This window comes from Pyrenophora tritici-repentis, chromosome 9, assembly GCF_003171515.1.
Source record: "Pyrenophora tritici-repentis strain M4 chromosome 9, whole genome shotgun sequence".
Classification (NCBI taxonomy): Eukaryota; Fungi; Ascomycota; class Dothideomycetes; order Pleosporales; family Pleosporaceae; genus Pyrenophora; species Pyrenophora tritici-repentis.
Window position 1 is genome coordinate 1265109 of NC_089398.1, and position 16030 is coordinate 1281138.

General features: G+C 52.2%; 7 protein-coding genes across 7 annotated transcripts; 5 read left to right on the forward strand and 2 right to left on the reverse strand.

Moving 5' to 3' along the window:
• Positions 1–174: 174 nt before the first annotated feature.
• PtrM4_148520 (uncharacterized protein) lies at positions 175–1041 on the reverse strand (the record flags this gene model as incomplete). The annotated part of the gene is made up of 1 exon (XM_001938680.2): positions 175–1041. One exon carries the CDS (start codon positions 1039–1041, stop codon positions 175–177), a length of 867 nt encoding a protein of 288 aa, XP_001938715.2.
• Positions 1042–2242: 1201 nt separating this feature from the next.
• On the forward strand, positions 2243–3536 carry PtrM4_148530 (aldose 1-epimerase; the record flags this gene model as incomplete). Its single annotated transcript, XM_001938679.1, has 4 exons — positions 2243–2408; positions 2457–2513; positions 2564–3398; positions 3449–3536. The coding sequence occupies 4 exons, from the start codon at positions 2243–2245 to the stop codon at positions 3534–3536; spliced, it is 1146 nt and encodes a 381-aa protein (XP_001938714.1).
• A 968-nt stretch (positions 3537–4504) lies between these two features.
• On the forward strand, positions 4505–4942 carry PtrM4_148540 (uncharacterized protein; the record flags this gene model as incomplete). The annotated part of the gene is made up of 1 exon (XM_001938677.2): positions 4505–4942. The coding sequence occupies one exon, from the start codon at positions 4505–4507 to the stop codon at positions 4940–4942; it is 438 nt and encodes a 145-aa protein (XP_001938712.2).
• A 1488-nt stretch (positions 4943–6430) lies between these two features.
• Positions 6431–7141, forward strand: PtrM4_148550 (uncharacterized protein; the record flags this gene model as incomplete). The annotated part of the gene is made up of 1 exon (XM_066109956.1): positions 6431–7141. One exon carries the CDS (start codon positions 6431–6433, stop codon positions 7139–7141), a length of 711 nt encoding a protein of 236 aa, XP_065959939.1.
• Positions 7142–7837: 696 nt separating this feature from the next.
• PtrM4_148560 (RPAP2-Rtr1 domain containing protein) lies at positions 7838–8044 on the reverse strand (the record flags this gene model as incomplete). The annotated part of the gene is made up of 1 exon (XM_066109957.1): positions 7838–8044. The coding sequence occupies one exon, from the start codon at positions 8042–8044 to the stop codon at positions 7838–7840; it is 207 nt and encodes a 68-aa protein (XP_065959940.1).
• Positions 8045–9749: 1705 nt separating this feature from the next.
• PtrM4_148570 (uncharacterized protein) lies at positions 9750–11046 on the forward strand (the record flags this gene model as incomplete). Its single annotated transcript, XM_001938675.1, has 2 exons — positions 9750–10021; positions 10074–11046. 2 exons carry the CDS (start codon positions 9750–9752, stop codon positions 11044–11046), a joined length of 1245 nt encoding a protein of 414 aa, XP_001938710.1.
• A 1702-nt stretch (positions 11047–12748) lies between these two features.
• On the forward strand, positions 12749–15441 carry PtrM4_148580 (MscS, Small-conductance mechanosensitive channel; the record flags this gene model as incomplete). Its single annotated transcript, XM_001938674.2, has 2 exons — positions 12749–13300; positions 13351–15441. 2 exons carry the CDS (start codon positions 12749–12751, stop codon positions 15439–15441), a joined length of 2643 nt encoding a protein of 880 aa, XP_001938709.2.
• Between the last annotated feature and the right edge of the window lie 589 nt (positions 15442–16030).

The following is a 16030-nucleotide window of genomic DNA, read 5'->3' on the forward strand; positions in this document are numbered from 1 at the left end:
CTTGACATCCCAGTACACAGACGTTACCATAGGCGCCAAACATGGCTATTGGGAATAAAATATTAGGGTCTACCCATATTGTCGCTGTCAAGTATTTCATGTCACTTAGGTGATCGTATGTCTCATTATCTTGTACTGTAACTAGTGGAAGCTTCATTGGAAACCAGCCAACAATTACGGAGTGGCGGCGATAGGATCTGGAGTCTTCCAAGCCTCGCTGACTCGCTGGAGCCATGTATTGCTCCCACCGAATTTTGGATCCAGTAAGAAATCATGCTCCGTGCCTTTCACATCCTCAGTGCGATACTTGTAGCTTTGACTTGGCGTCCATATGCCTTTAAACCATTCCTTGCCCTTTTCACCCACAAGTTGGTCACTCTCGGCAGGGAAGCAGTCAATCATCCACACCTGGTTGCTCCCAGTCAATAGATTGTCGTCCATAATTGTCTTCGAAAGAAGCTGTACAGCGTCGTCAAAGTCATTCCAAGCAATCCCGGATGAACACCATGGGACAGAACGCTTCAGAAATAGCTGCGTATCCATGGAGAAGCCCTCCACACTTTCAGCAAACATGAACTTAGATATATGCTTTCGCAACTCGTCTACGACCTGAGGATCGTCTAAAGCAAGGTCCTGTGAGCTCTCATGGGAGCTATTCGTGGTATCTCGTGAGCCACTACCAGAGGGCATGGTGAGTGTAACGGGAGCTGTAGCGCGATCTCCATGCTTCAATGAAGAGCTGATTCCGTTTACCATTGTGCCACTAAGACCGACCAATGGAATGACTTCCTGATTGACGAATTTGACAAGCGACCCGAATTTTCCGATTAATGAAGCCGGAAGTAGCTGGGTGGCTAGCAAACCCGACATTCTTGAGTGCGTAGGATGGACCCATGGAGCAAACAAGCAGACATAGGGCTGCACGGGATGTAATAGATGGGGGTACGTGAGGAGGAAGTTCATGAGGTAGATGTCGCCTCCACTATGGCTGGCGATTGAAACATGGGAGATGTTCAGGTGAGCCAGAAGCTGGGGAATCATTTCTGTAAGAGTGAGCAACGTGTCTATACAAAGAATGTGGTTGTACTGACCAAGCCATGTCTGTATTCTCTTATCGGGCTCGACTGATTCACTACCACCTACGCCAGGCCGATCTGGATGGATAATTCTGACATGATGAGTCTTGGCCAGCTGGTCCAGGGGAGAATAGGACAAGCGAGTGCCAAACAGAGCTCCACAGAACAATACGACGGCATTGCTGTTGACATGTCCAAAATCGGAGTAAGATACACGGTACGGCTTGCTTCTGTTGGTGTCGATATTTGGAGGAAGAACAAAGCTCCTGTGGAACCTTCGGTCACAAATAAATTCCAACACTCCCATCATGGAAGATAACAGAAATGTGGCAGAAGTGGGTTGTGACGTGTAGGACGGTTCCACCAGCATTCTCTCGGTTCCTCAGCTTTGAGCGTGCCTATGCCAAGCATACAAGGCCACCACGGCTTATGGCAGGACGAGCACTATCGGCTTCGACGTAATGTCCTGCGACTTGACGTTATCGCACCTACAAATCTACTGATATTCTTGCACATGACTAAATCAACGCTTCGAGTCAGTTAAACAAGGAGATCAGGGTTCGAGAAGAGCTTTAGTCAGGTGTACGAATGTTGCTGACATGCATGAAAGCAGAGAGCAAGACATGTGACGAACAAGTCGGAGTGAGAGGTGAGACTGAAGATGCAGTGTGCTTATGGGAGATTAGACGCGAATCGAAAAGGTGCTGGTCAAACTTACGAGAACTTGCGGATGCAGGTAAGAGACAGCGCAAGGGTTGAGGAACGAACATCCGGCTGGGTTGCCCCACATGGCCAGGAAACATGTTCCCTCGCGCCTTGTCGTCCACACTTGTTATATACCAAATACTCATTGGAGCTAGGTATGAGCACAAAATGTACTCACGTGTCCTATTAGAGCATAGAATTACCCAGTTCTGGAATCTAGTACCTGCAGGAGCTCTGGGGTAATTTTCATACAGATTGCTTTAGATGGCCAAGGCGCCGTATAACCCCGGATTCATCCGGAATTATATATGAGGGCAACGTTCCAGAAATGAGCGTGCATTTATTCCCGAGTAGATGTGTACCATCTCGGACTTGTAATGTATAAGATGCGTAGGTGCCGCAGGTGACCTTGTTTGCCTGTACGGTCGTTCTTTCTTCCTTCCAGCCCAGTCTCCCCAACCATGAGGTATCTCCCCGTTCTTTTCGCCGCGTCAGCTGTAAGAGGTGCACTTGCACACCCAGGCGCTCCACACCCAGATGCGCAAGGAAGATACACGATTGAAGCCGAAGGGATCAAGGCGCAGTTCATTCCCTATGGTGCTACGCTTACCAACCTCTTTGTCAAAGGTAAGATCAAGATGACAGGTGGAACTACAGGTTCTAATTACATTGCAGACGCGGCGGGCAAGGAGTTGGACATTGTCCTAGGGTACGACAACACGTCGTACTACCGTAAGCTGACAAGCCACGCAATTCATCCAACACCGTCTAACATGACCCAGCTGTTGATCCTGGACATCCCGTGTACAATGCAATTCCTGGGAGATACGTCAACCGTATTGGTAATGGAGAATACACAATTGACAACGTCACCTACCACACCGAGAAGAACGACGGACCAAACACTCTGCACAGTGGTACAAACAACTGGTCTTACAGGTTTTGGAACGTCAGTGCCGTGACCAAGGACTCGATCACGTTCTCCATCAAAGATGCCTCCAACTCGTCACTCGGCATGATAGGCCAGGTTGATGCGAGCGTCACGTACTCTGTCTCGAAGAAGAAGTGGCACATCTCCATGGATGCTCGGTCTGTGGACAATAAGACGCCTCTTATGCTGACACAGCATACCTATTTCCAGCTTGATGCTTTCAAGCGACCTGACAACCGCACAATCTGGAACCACACTGTGTACATGCCTGAGGCGAAGCGGGTGATAGTGGCCGATGCAAACGCGCTCCCCACAGGCGAGATTGCCCAGATCCCCGCTGGAGCCATTGATGACTTCTGGTCTGCGCCACACGAGCTTGGGTTTGCATCTGGAAATGCCGACTTTGAGAATCACTGCGGCAATGGATGCCACGGCTATAACGGCGCTTGGGCCTTCAACGAGAACAGGAACAAGAGCGCAACGGTGCTGACGCTGGCGAGCAAGTTTAGCGGTATCCAGGCCAAGCTGAGGACCAACCAAGATGCTGTCGTGCTATACACTTGCAACTGGAACGACGGAAAGAGCGAATTCAAGAAGACTCAAGGTGTTGCGGGTCAGGACAAGTTCATCCCTCGCGATGGCTGCATTGCCATTGAGGCTCAAGACTACGTGAACGGTATTAACCAGTGAGTACATGGTGACGTCGTGGATGGGCCAAGCTAATACTGTTGAACAGTCCAGAGTGGGGTCGCCTCAGCAAGCAGCTTTCCGGCCCTGGAGACAAGTACCACTGGGAGTCATCGTGGGAATTTGGGACAATGTAAAATCCAGTGGAGGTGGGCATTTGGGAGGGAGGAAATTGATGGGGCTAGCAGTAGGCAGCGCAAGGCCGAAAGTAGTAAGCATAATGTTACGCAGCCCCATGTTGACCAAGTTATTGTATCTGGAGCCCCGCATTCGGGCGGGGTGATTGTGTTCGCAAGTCGCCCAACTGTGTGCTGTAGTCGCCAACATAGGGACCAAGAAGCGCCGTCGGGCACAGCCAAAAAAGAAATTTCGTCCTGACGCATAGATGCGCAAGTGAAGCGGCCATGTTTGAAAGGCGGCGATTGCGCATGTGGGGAGGAAAGACTGTTCCTGGTATCGAGTGGCTAGGCGGCACAAGCTCCGGTGGCTAGTTGCATGGCTGCATACCTACATACTGGCCGCCAGCCTGTTTGTTGTCTTGTGCCTCACCCTCCAGCTATCGCGCAAAGTGGCCGTACAGTGTGAAGTACATGTAGTGAATGAAGTGCTGGGCTGAGATGACTGACAGCTGCGCCTGAAGCCTGATCTGAGCCCCCCATTCGGCCCTACCAGCCTTGATTCGCGATCCACACCTGCCTTGTTGCCGCCAAGCAACGACATCATCCCGGATTCCCTCATCACCACCAGCACTCGTCGCCAACGCTGCGCCCGACGATTGCACCTGCCCTACATCGTTGCCCATGTGCATCTTCGGTCGATCGCGACTGCCGGTACATTTTGGTCGCGTTTCCTGAGACGCGAATACTGGCGAGGGCCATCGACGGACGGCCAGGTTCCCCAGCATCCATGTCCTTGTGACACTCGCTATCTCCCACCAGACACCTCACCACCCTTCGCTCGCTAGTCGTCGCGATAACGACCTTGACCCTGTCTGACCAGACGGGGCCACCAGACTTGGGCATCATCGACGGCCCGCCTCGCAACAAGACGGGTGCGATCCGTCTGGACATCGACATCCCTATTCTGCAGTCCCTCGGTCCCCATCATGGGCAACTCGCAGGGAAAAGAGTCGCAACCAGAGCGGAGAGGCCATGGCCGGCGTTCTAGTGCACACCAGCTCGCCTCTCCGACTACAGCCGGCCCTGGCTCCTCGACACACGACCGGTCGGGGAACAATCCTTACGGCAACTCGAGAAGGGACAGAGGCAGCAGACCGGACCTGTCTTTCCTGGGAATTCGCACCGGCGACACTGCCGAACGCGATCCCGCTCTGGAGCCACGGCGAGAGACCAAGGCCGAACGGGAGGCCCGTAAGCTGGAACGAGAGCGAATACTCCGGGCCCAGGAGCGGGAGAGAAGCTTGAAAGAGGAGGGCGTCGATGGCGGATATTTAGTCACCCTCGGCGTATACACAGGTCCCGAAGACTTCAGCAAACCAACAGTCCGCCAATTACAGGTATGGACGACCAACCAGCCCCGATGAAACGACACAATTACTGACTTGTGCTAGATTGAACGTCGACTTGCTCCCTTCTGGAGAGGCCTCGATGACCATGAAGACACATGGACCGAACACCAACTAGTCGAAGTTGTCAACGGCCGCCCGTTGCCCGCCGCAGATGCCATTCCTCCCGAAGAGCCGCCTCGCGTGAACGCCAGCCTCAGCACATCATGGAACCCCCGTGGCTCCGAGCCCAACTTGAACAAGCTCACGGTCCCCATGGGCTCCCGATCCATGTCTCAAGAGCCGCAGCGTACGGGGGGCCTTTCGCCGTCGCAATCCACTTTCTCGTCGTCTACGTCACCAATGGAACAAAGTTCCTCCTCAACCCCATTTTTCCGTGGACGCGCAAAGACTCTCGCATCTCTCGCCACCGGCTCTCGTAATGCTTCGCAAACCGAGATGGCCCCGCAAGAGATACAACTTCCCAAAGACCCGTATGTTAATGGCCAGCGAGTCGAGGCTTTCCTATACAAAAATGCCAGCGAGTGCCCCATTTGTTTCATGTACTACCCGCCACATCTAAACAGGACACGGTGCTGCGACCAGCCCATTTGCTCCGAGTGCTTCGTTCAGATTAAGCGACCGGACCCACATCCCCCAGAGCACCATGGAGACGCTGGCGCCGATGCTTCCGCAAATACTGAGCCAGATGAAGAGATCCAATTGGTCTCGGAGCCAGCTGCATGTCCCTATTGCACACAAACCGAGTTTGGAGTGACCTATGAACCTCCACCGTTCAGACGGGGACTTGCCTACGCTGGCCAAACTACTATGACTAACGCAACATCGGCAATGTCATCCACATCCTCGTTGAACTCACCAACCTCAGGCGGGCCGGGGCGAAGAAGGGCTACGCTACTTGCAGTCACTGATAAGACTGTGATTACAACCGACATGGTGCGGCCAGATTGGGCCAAGAAGCTTGCCGACGCGAAATCTCACGCTCTACGGAGGGCCGCTGCTGCCACTGCACTGCACAATGCCGCTTACATGATGGGTAATCTCCCACAGGGAGAAAGCCGTTTCGGTCTTGGCAGACGAAGACGAATGTTTGCGAGCGACAGTCCCGGTAGCAGTGGACACGGAACTCCACGGCGTGAAGGCGAAAGCTCTTCAGGTCAGCCAGGAGGCTCGAACGACCTGTTTCCCGCTCGTCTCAGCTCACGGAGGGGTAACAGACTTGACGATCTCGAAGATCTTATGATGATGGAGGCTATCCGACTTAGTCTGGCAGCTGAAGAGGAGCGGAAGAAGAAGGAAGAAAAAGATGCCGCTAAAGAGGCCAAGAAGGAAGGGAAGAAGAAGGCCAAGGAAATTAAGAAAGTTGCAAAGGCCCAACGCAACATTGGAAGTGGCTTCCACCCTATCGAGATTGGCGACACAGAAGACGCGGAAGCAGGCAGTTCAGCAGCGGCCGGCAAAGGCAAAGGTGTTGACCGTTCTGGTGGCGCCGGGGGATTCAACCCAATGTCGGAGCCGACGTCAACGATTAATAGCAGCACTTCCAAGGATGATTCGCAAAAGCATCTTGAGGTCAGCCGCGCGCAGATCCAACGAGAAACATCCGACCCAGGCGATACGTCACCTTTTGATCCATTCAATGAGCAGTCGCAGCATCGCTCAGTCTTGCGCAACCTCTCCAACGCCTCCTCGTCCGAGTCATCGTTTGCAGATTCCTGTCAAAACTCATCACGACAAGAGGGCCAGAATAGCCTTGCACCTGGGTCATCTTACGCGCCTAGTCCGAATGCTTCGGGCGTGAATTTAAGCCAAGGCGAGACTCCACCCCAGGACACGACCGGCACGGAGTCAATGTTTAATTTCCAGAGTCTTACAAAGGCTCTGAATCCAGAGGGAGAACATAAAAATGAAAACAAGCCTCAGTATATTGAGGATGTCGGAGAGGCGGCTACAGAGTCGAAAACAAGTTATGTGAACGGCAAAGCGCCCGAGGCTCCAGCCGATGTAGAGACTAAGCCATCGGAGACGTTGGCTGATAGCACAATGACACTCAAGCCAAGCGAAGACGCGCCGAAGGAGTCTGATGCATACCAAGCAGACGATATCAGCCCGGCGCCACCTGTCCAATACGTTTCTGACGGCCACTCACATCTCGATCAAAAGCACGTCGGAGAAGTGAGCATGGTCCATGGCCTAAACCATGAGGCCACGCAATAGTGTTTCCACGAACACGGAACACATTTCCTCTATTTATCATTCCACCTCACTCCTATCAATTGCATTCATTCGGTGTTCACACGGCGCAAGGGAGCCGTGGTGCATCTCACGGACTGGTGTCTCATTATTCACTTTTAAACAATCGCTATGGTTTCTTTGGTTTCGGTCAATTTCGTTCAAGGGTATGGGTCCGCGCACGGAGGTCGAACATCGTGGGACGATGAAATTGTGGTCGATGCTGAGACAACTCATCTAAGCGTAACACATCCAATGGTATTGGATGTTGGGGCCTTAGGCATCACATGCAGCATATACAGAAAGATAAATGTGGTTGTAGATTGATATGGCCCTCAATTAGCACAAAGCTTCAACACGCCTAACAATGATCGACCTGAACCGCTTCGGCTCCTGCATATGCGGCAACCCCGCTAGTTCTCTCCTCCAATTTTACCAATACCGCTATCCAGCTGCTCGGCTCGGCTCCTGCGCTTGGTGTCTTCGTACACCGCTCCTCCGTCACCTGCTTCATTCTTGGCACACCTCGTCGTCTGATCTATCGTATAGCGGCCTCTACCGTCCTGGACGGTGTCGTTTGGTTGCTTCGTGATATGTATTGTCTCGTGATTGCGTTCGTGTCATCCATGCCGTATTTCGCATTCTCAAGTCTGTAGTCGCATTCGTTCACCATCTGCTCATTCAGTACACCAAGCTCTTCATGTCGCGGTATGACAGCAAAGCGCTGGACTGCCTTGAGAAGTATATCGAGACGAGGTCCATGGTAGTGCGCATGACGGCGTGTGGCTTTCCCGGGTGTAGCAGATCGAGAAGAGTAAGAGACCAGCAGGCGATTTGCACAATGAGCAGGAAGGCAATGCAGACGCGGAATGAGGTTTCTTTGGCCATTTTTCGCTGAATGTTTGGCGGTGCGGGGTCGTGTGGGGAACCGATATGTCGATGTCTGAGTAGCGGTGGCTAGCGTTCCGATGGAGCTCTGTTTGCTGTTTCGAAGAGACGAGAAAACGGGAGGAGGACGATGTGTTATGGATATTTCTATGGACGACGAGTAAATGCGATATCCACGGTGTGTTTTAAGTGCGGGGAAATTGGGGACGCGAGTGGCTATTATGCTTTCTGTCAATATGTAGGTGAAGAGTCGGTGAGGCGCCTTGTTGGCACATGAGCGTTAACTATGCCTATTGTTGTCTTAGAGCATACATGAAGCATGTGCGATAAGAATCAAAAAAAGAAAGAGGACAAAGTGGCCTTTGTGCGACATCTTACCATAGCGCCATGATCACCTCGTGTTGGATACATGAAGAAGCGCATAGTCAGATATATTGCGCCAAAGTGACAGCGGCGTATCCCCAAATCTTCATGATTCAGGCAGTGCGGGAAGGCCAAAATTGTGCGTGAATGTCGGTGTGTCTAGATGTGCTCGGGTGTGCGTAGCCTGCTTCCTTCAAAGCCACCTTGGGCGTAGCTGCTTGCGTTGACATGTGCATCGACCCACGTTACCCGCAAGACTGTGGTTGGACACCTGATGCACTTTAAAGGATCGGCGTCCTGGGTGCGAAAAGGGTATTTGGCGCGAGGCGCACACACGTGGGGCATTCCCGCATCTATAGTAGCCGAGCACTGTGCCGCAACATCACAGTAACACAAAAGTCAGGCGTACCTACAGTACATAAAGACAAGAGATATTAATACCACGCATTTTACCCTGCACTTACGTAGGTGCGCTGCCAGCTGTCAGACGGGGTGTATGTCAACGGTCACGGAAGCGGAAATCTGGGCATGGAAAGCTGCGGTCTTGCGGACATTCGGCCAACCGAACGCGAACGAATATACGATGCGTACTCCACATTCTCTCGCAAGCTCTACCGTCGATGACAAGCTTTGACAAGCCTGTCGACAGGTGTCAGCATGTGCTTGATCACGCAATGGCTGGATCACAGCCACAAGTGACGACGCCTCATCTCTGTCACGACGCTGATAGGCATCGGAGGTCCACGGCTAGCCACAATGACCAAGCAATTCGCCGGTTCACCTCACGAACCAGAGTGGGACAGAGTCAGAGTCCGGGGCCGTCAGACGTCTTTTGCAACTCAGTGCCGAATCCTGACTGGATGGGGTATTACTCGGCTCCAATAGTCGTGTTGGGCGGCATACTGCGGCGTGGGTACCTATCTCGAACATCAGACAGGGCGTAAATGTCGGGACTGCGTACAAGGCAGATAGACACAAAAAAAAGGGAAAAGACGATGGATATAAGGTCAGTCAGGTGTTCTGTGAAACAAGTTGTGCAGCGGAGAAGCGGGATTGATAGGTACGTATCAGCATTTGTTTCACTGTTCTAGGACGCATAGTTTCCAGGTCTATCGTGTCCTGCCTAGTTTGGCTAGCCCCGTCACACATAGTGGTCCAGACGCGCCCACCTTCTATCCCCGGAGAAAGACATCTTCAGCTCATCTCCCGCCACGTTGTGGCGCAGACTTGTTGCTGTCCAAATCACAAATCACGCCTTTTAGCTAAAGTACTAACCATGGCCCATCTATTAGGCTTCACGAGGTCAGACTCTTCCATTGAGTATCAACCACTCTACACAAACATGCTCGGCGACATCAAGGATCCACGACGGGACGAAGACGATGAGCTTTCGAGCCATTCGTCCAGCGCTATGGGCCTGGAGGATGGGGCTCGAAAAGATTGGTCTCAGCCCACAGCACAGAGATGCTGGCGAAGCAGGTTCAGTCTGAGTGGACGTGGGTCACGGCGGAATGGAGAGTCAGAAAGCCAAAGAAGAGCAAGAAGAAGAGAGGGTTGGCGATGGTTTGGAATCGTGGCTATCATTCTGACGATGCTTGGTGTTATTGCTGGGGGGTAAGACCTACTCAGCTCCCACCCTGAGGAGCCCTAGGCTAATAAACGACAGGGTATACATGACCTTTGTAGCAATACTACTACGGCGTCTCGCTCCTCGACCAGACCATAGTGGTCTGCACTACATCATGGACACTTGGCAAGAACCGGACTCCAATGGCGCCTTCAAGTATGGGTGGAAAGACGACTTTAGCCGCGACATTGAGCCCAAGAACTGCCACTCCCACAATGACTACTGGCGTCACGTTCCCTTGTACGCAGCCCTCACAGCAGGCTGCGTTAGCTTCGAGGCGGATATCTGGTTGACTGATGACGCCGAGCTGCTAGTCAGCCATAACTGGAAGTCTACCAAGAAGACTCGGACCCTGAGGAGCCTTTACCTGGACCCACTGATGAACATTTTTGAAAACAGAAATGTAACAGCAGCAAGCGAACCTATTAAGGATACGGGAGTCTTTGACATGGACCCAGGCGCGTCCACTGTATTGCTGATAGACTTCAAATCCGACGGTGCAGCAACGTGGCCAGTACTGCTTTCTCAACTCGCACCCTTTCGCGAGAAGAACTGGTTGACGTACTACGACGGCGAAACCCTTCACAAAGGGCCCCTTACCATTGTCGGCACAGGGAACACGCCCTTCGACCTTGTCCAAGCCAACTCAACCAACCGTTACGTCTTCTTCGATGCTCCTCTCGTCACCATCTCCGACGCCAAATACAACACTACAAACTCCTACTACGCGTCTAGCTCCCTCAAGGCCGCAGTAGGCAGCCTATGGTTCAAGACTCTATCGTCGTCCCAAAATGATCAGATCAAAGTACAAGTAAAAGCAGCCCAGGACAAGGGACTGAGCAGCAGATATTGGGACACCCCCGGCTGGCCGATTGGCAGGCGAGATGAGGTGTGGAAGAAGTTGATAGATGCTGGGGTTGGAATGCTGAATGTCGACGACCTTGTCAGTGCATCGAGGTGGAATTGGGGCTGGTGTGTCGTTGCTGGTATCGCGCTATGCGGGAACAGTTGAAGGTTGTATTATATTACGAATTTATGAGCTATCACTATGACTCCATCGCACTAAAACGGTTGTATTCCGGACCCGCCGACTCGGTTTTTACAGTTCTGATATGTCGAGTTTCGGGACTGTTTACAGCAATGACGCGCAGTGTTCAAGTGCGTCATTGTCGTGCCGGGTGCCGCCTACCGAAATAGCCTACCAATGTATTAACTTCAAGTACATATTGATGCGTAAATACGAAGTTTGGCGCAATAATGGTGCTTGGCTGGTGGATACATCTAGCGGTTGATCGCCGGCGCCGAGTGGTCGGGATGCGCGATGCTAAGAATAGAAGAAGTAGTTCGCTCCGGGCTCCCTATTTATCCTCAAAACATCGCGCGTGCTTTAACGGCGAGAAGCAGAAACGACCAGCAACGGTTGAAAACGAAAGAAATTTGACAGTTGAAAAAAGCCATAGGGTTCGCAGCGCTGCAACGGGGGAGCTGAGCAACTAAAATGCAAGTGTGGCTGAAACAGGCACAGAGGCGGCTCAACACAGGGGCAGCGATTACGTGGACAGGTCTCGATTGGGACCGTGAACGGGATGCGCGAGGCTGTGGATCCACGAATTGCACACAGGACAGGCATGAGGCCCCGAGTGCCGGCGCAATTGCCCTGCTAGAAGCTGTAGCAAATAGTGAGTTTATACTGAAGGGGTCCGCGGCCTCATATTGCGCAGGCTCAATGTTTCAGCCCGCCATGCCACAGAGTGGGGCGCTATGAAGAGAAGCGTCCACACAGTCAAGGTGACGATGCGATCTGCCATGTGGACTGACAGACTGGAGCTGTGATATCATAGCAATGCAAATCATCTCTGATCGACTTTTTTTTTTACCACGTCGACTGTCCAATCTTTTGGCCATATTAAGGCCTATCGATACGCGTGTCGACAAGTGCCGGCACCTCTGGCTAGATCTGATCCACGCCAGGGATGGTGGATCGGTTGAACCATGGCATGTGTCTATGTGCGATGGAAAAGGCAAACACCGATATACGGCCACGTGATGCGCAAGTTTCTTGTTACTCCAGGACTCGGTTTGTATAGATTGCATTCAAGTGCTCAGAATCATGGCAACTTCTCGAGCCGACCGGGCAGTTTTGTATGTACGGCCAGGCGGGTTCAAAGATGGTTTCGGTGATTCGTTGTGGCGGTAGCTAGCGGAGTTTCACATCCCGGCAACACTCGCAGTGGCTTCTGCACTAGCAGATCCCTGGCCGCATGGTCTGGGGCTCCGTCGTCAAATGTGCCTCCTTGCAGAAACTACTTTTGCATTCACAAGAGTCCTCACCCCTACTTCTCTGCATTGAGTCCCTGAGGGCCTTCTTCGCTCGTTCCTCTGTCTCCTTGTTTCCTTGACCCACATAGAAAACCGACGGCAGGCCTTCGTTCAATTGCTGTCATTTCACGCTTTCTCTTAGTACCACGCCACGGCCAACAACTAAAAAGTGCTCGACGCACTTTCTTTCCAAAGCTTTCTTGTCCATTCTTTCTCTCACACGCCCTCAACCGCTCCATTCCACTTGCAACTTTCCGCCGGGTGCGTTTAAACTAACCACCAAGGCGCCGACGCATACCTACTAGACACATCCCCACATGTCCAACAAACGAGCCTCCTCCCAGAGGTCCTTTCGACTCTCTAACCAAGGCTTTCAGCCTCTCGCTGGTGGCAACATGGACAACCAGACGAACAACATACCCCTCCAGACTGTCGTCAGTCACACGCCCACGCAGGGCTCACCCATAGACCAGAATGAGAAGATGGAAAAGTCACACATGTTCTCGAGGGGCCGCAGGAAGCTGGCTGTTGTAGACTCCAGGACGGGCGCGCCGCTACCTCCCCGCGACAACGAAGAAAAGACGGCCCTCAACCGCATGGGCAGGATCTACAACAAGATCCTGAACTGGAGCATTGTCACGCGCTACATGATCTACGTTGCTCCTGTTGCGCTTCTGCTGGCTATTCCCATCATTCTCTCCCAGACTGGCACCATCACTGGCTCGATTGGCGATACAAACCAGAAGATGTTCTGGATCTGGATCGAGATCATCTGGCTTAGTTTCTGGACCATGAAGATTGTGGCACACTTCCTCCCCAGGATTTTCGAGTTTCTCATTGGTGTCGTCAGCCCTGGTGTCAAAAAGTACGCTCTTCTGCTGCAAGCCGTAGAGAAGCCGCTTTCTTTTGTGCTCTGGATGATTGTCAACCAAGCTACCTTCCCTGCTGTATGTACTGCCCTCGCCAATACCATCAGAAAACCACTAACACCCTGCAGCTTGTCAGACCTATCCCCGAAAGAACTGGTCCGAAAACCCCAACATGGCTCAACACAATGCAGTCTGTCCTGCTCGCTCTCCTCGTCTGCACAATCATCATCCTCGCCGAACGCGTCCTGATCCAGCTCATCAGTATCAGCTATCACCGCAAGCAGTTTGACGACAAGATTAAAGAGTCAAAGCGCAACATCTACCTACTGGGTGTCCTTTACGACACTTCACGAGCCCTATTCCCCGCCTACTGCAACGAATTCTCCGAAGAAGACTACATCATCCAGGATACAATTCTCGATCTCGGTTTTGGTAGCAAAAAGGGAACGGCAAAGCATGGTCGCTCAGGCAGCCGTACCCCTATGCGTCTCATCCAGGAGGTTGGTCGAGATGCTGGTCGTATCGGTGATAAGATCACGTCCGTTTTTGGCACCATTGCTTCCGAAATCACCGGCAAGAAAGTCTTCGACCCCAACTCCGCCCATTCCGTCGTCATCACTGCCTTGGAGAGGAACAAGAGTGCTGAGGCTCTTGCCAAGCGTATCTGGATGTCCTTCGTTGTAGAAGGCCGGAATGAGCTTTACCTAGAAGATCTTGTTGAAGTCATGGGTCCCGGCCGCCAAGAAGAAGCCGAAGAATGCTTTGCTGCCATTGATCGAGACGGAAACGGCGACATCAGTCTGGAGGAGATGATTATCACTGTGACTGATTACGCCAGACAGCGCAAGTCGATCAACTCTAGTATGCATGATGTGGACCAAGCTATCAACGCTCTGGACGGCCTTATCATGACCATTGCTGTCATCGTCTGCATCTTCGTCTTCGTTGCTTTCCTTGCTCCCGAGTTCCGCGCCACCTTGGCTACGTCCGCTACCGCTCTCCTATCGCTCTCCTTTGTGTTCGCGACGACCGCACAAGAAGTCCTCGGTTCTTGCATTTTCCTTTTCGTCAAGCATCCATACGATATCGGCGATCGCATCGACATCGCCTTGGATTCGCTTACTGTCGAACACATTGCTCTTCTCTACACTGTTTTCAAGCGTGTTACCAACGGCAAAACAGTACAGATTCCCAACATTGTACTCAACTCTCTCTGGGTAGAGAACGTCACACGAAGCAAAGCTATGCGTGAGCAAGTATCCGTCTTCTGCGATTTTGGAACGTCCTTCGAGGACGTCAACCTGCTCAAGCAGGAGATGCTCGCCTTCGTCCGCGATCCTATCAACAGCCGTGAATTCCATCCTGACATCGACATCGAGGTGTTCAGTATTGCAGAGATGAACAAGCTGGAACTCCACGTTGAGATTAGACACAAGAGCAACTGGTCCAACGAATCTCTCCGCGCGTCTCGACGATCCAAGTTCATGTGTGCGCTCGTTCTTGCATTGCGCAAGGTCCCGATCAACGGTCCCGCCGGTGGAGATGCTATTCTGGGTTCGCAAGATAAGCCTACTTGGTCGGTTGCGGTCCCGCCGGCTGATGCCCTTGCTGCGTACCAGAGCTACCAGGAGAAGACTGACGCCAGTCGTCTGAACCCGCTCAACAAGTCTAACCAAGATAATACCGGCAAGTCTACCGGCACCGACTACCTCGGTATTGGCGAAGACAACGCTATTAGCGCACTCAACAACCGCAAGCCAGGCTTGGACACGATTCGTGACGACACGTGGGATGCGCGTGGCGATGATCGCAGCACCATTGGCAGACCCAGCACAGATCAAAGGCCAGACCTCGACGAAGTGCGTGGTTTGTTGCGCAAGGCCAGTTCTGTCGGAAAGCGAAAGGGTGGCTCCACGTTATCGCCTTTTGGCTCCCGCATTTCGGTCGATACTCCTCGCCAGAACCCGCCGCCACCTCTCCCACTTCACGTAGTACCGTCCAGTAGCAATGCATACGCTTCACCGCCTCTGCAACCACCCCGCAGCACCGCACCCGGATCTCCCAATTCCATATCCACCGGTCAAGTCGAAGAGTACTCGTACCAGACCATGGTCCCACCTCCTCGATCACGCAGCCGCCCCCGAGCAACAGAGGCAGAAGAGGACGAGGGCGAGAGACATTGGGGTCAACCGAACAACAACCCCTACAAGCGAGAGTAGAAGTAAGAGCGAATGAAAGAAAGTGAGATGGAGTGATGCAACGACGCAACACGACTTTTTCCTCTATCATATTTCCAACAGACTGGGGGTATTTTGTGTGTTAGAGTCTTTGATGCCATGTGTTTGATTTATATGGTGTGGAGTTAATGTAGCATGGCATGGCATGGTATCGTTTTTACGGGTGAAATGTGTCTTCTGTCCTTGAGACGAGATGTCTATTACACGCATTTGGCGTGACGTTTTTTTTACTTCGATTTTATCTGTATATTTTATTGAAATTTTTCAATGGCGTGCTTTGCTTGCATGTCTTTAGACTGGACTATGGGATCGAGGAAAGGTGTTTAAAAGAATCAATTCACCCTATTACATTATATTACATGATTTCGCCATCATCGTTTTCCTCAATCATCTACCTGCCATTATCAGCTTGGGATATTTAAGTATCCGCTCAAAGATTCATCATCGGAAGGAGGAGTTCCTTTTTCCCAATGACCCCTCCCTCCTTCATCCCAGACCCCTCCTCCTTTGCCTCCCGCAGCAGCAAAAATAGAAATCTTCCGTGCCGTGTGGCATTAATTGAACCACGTGT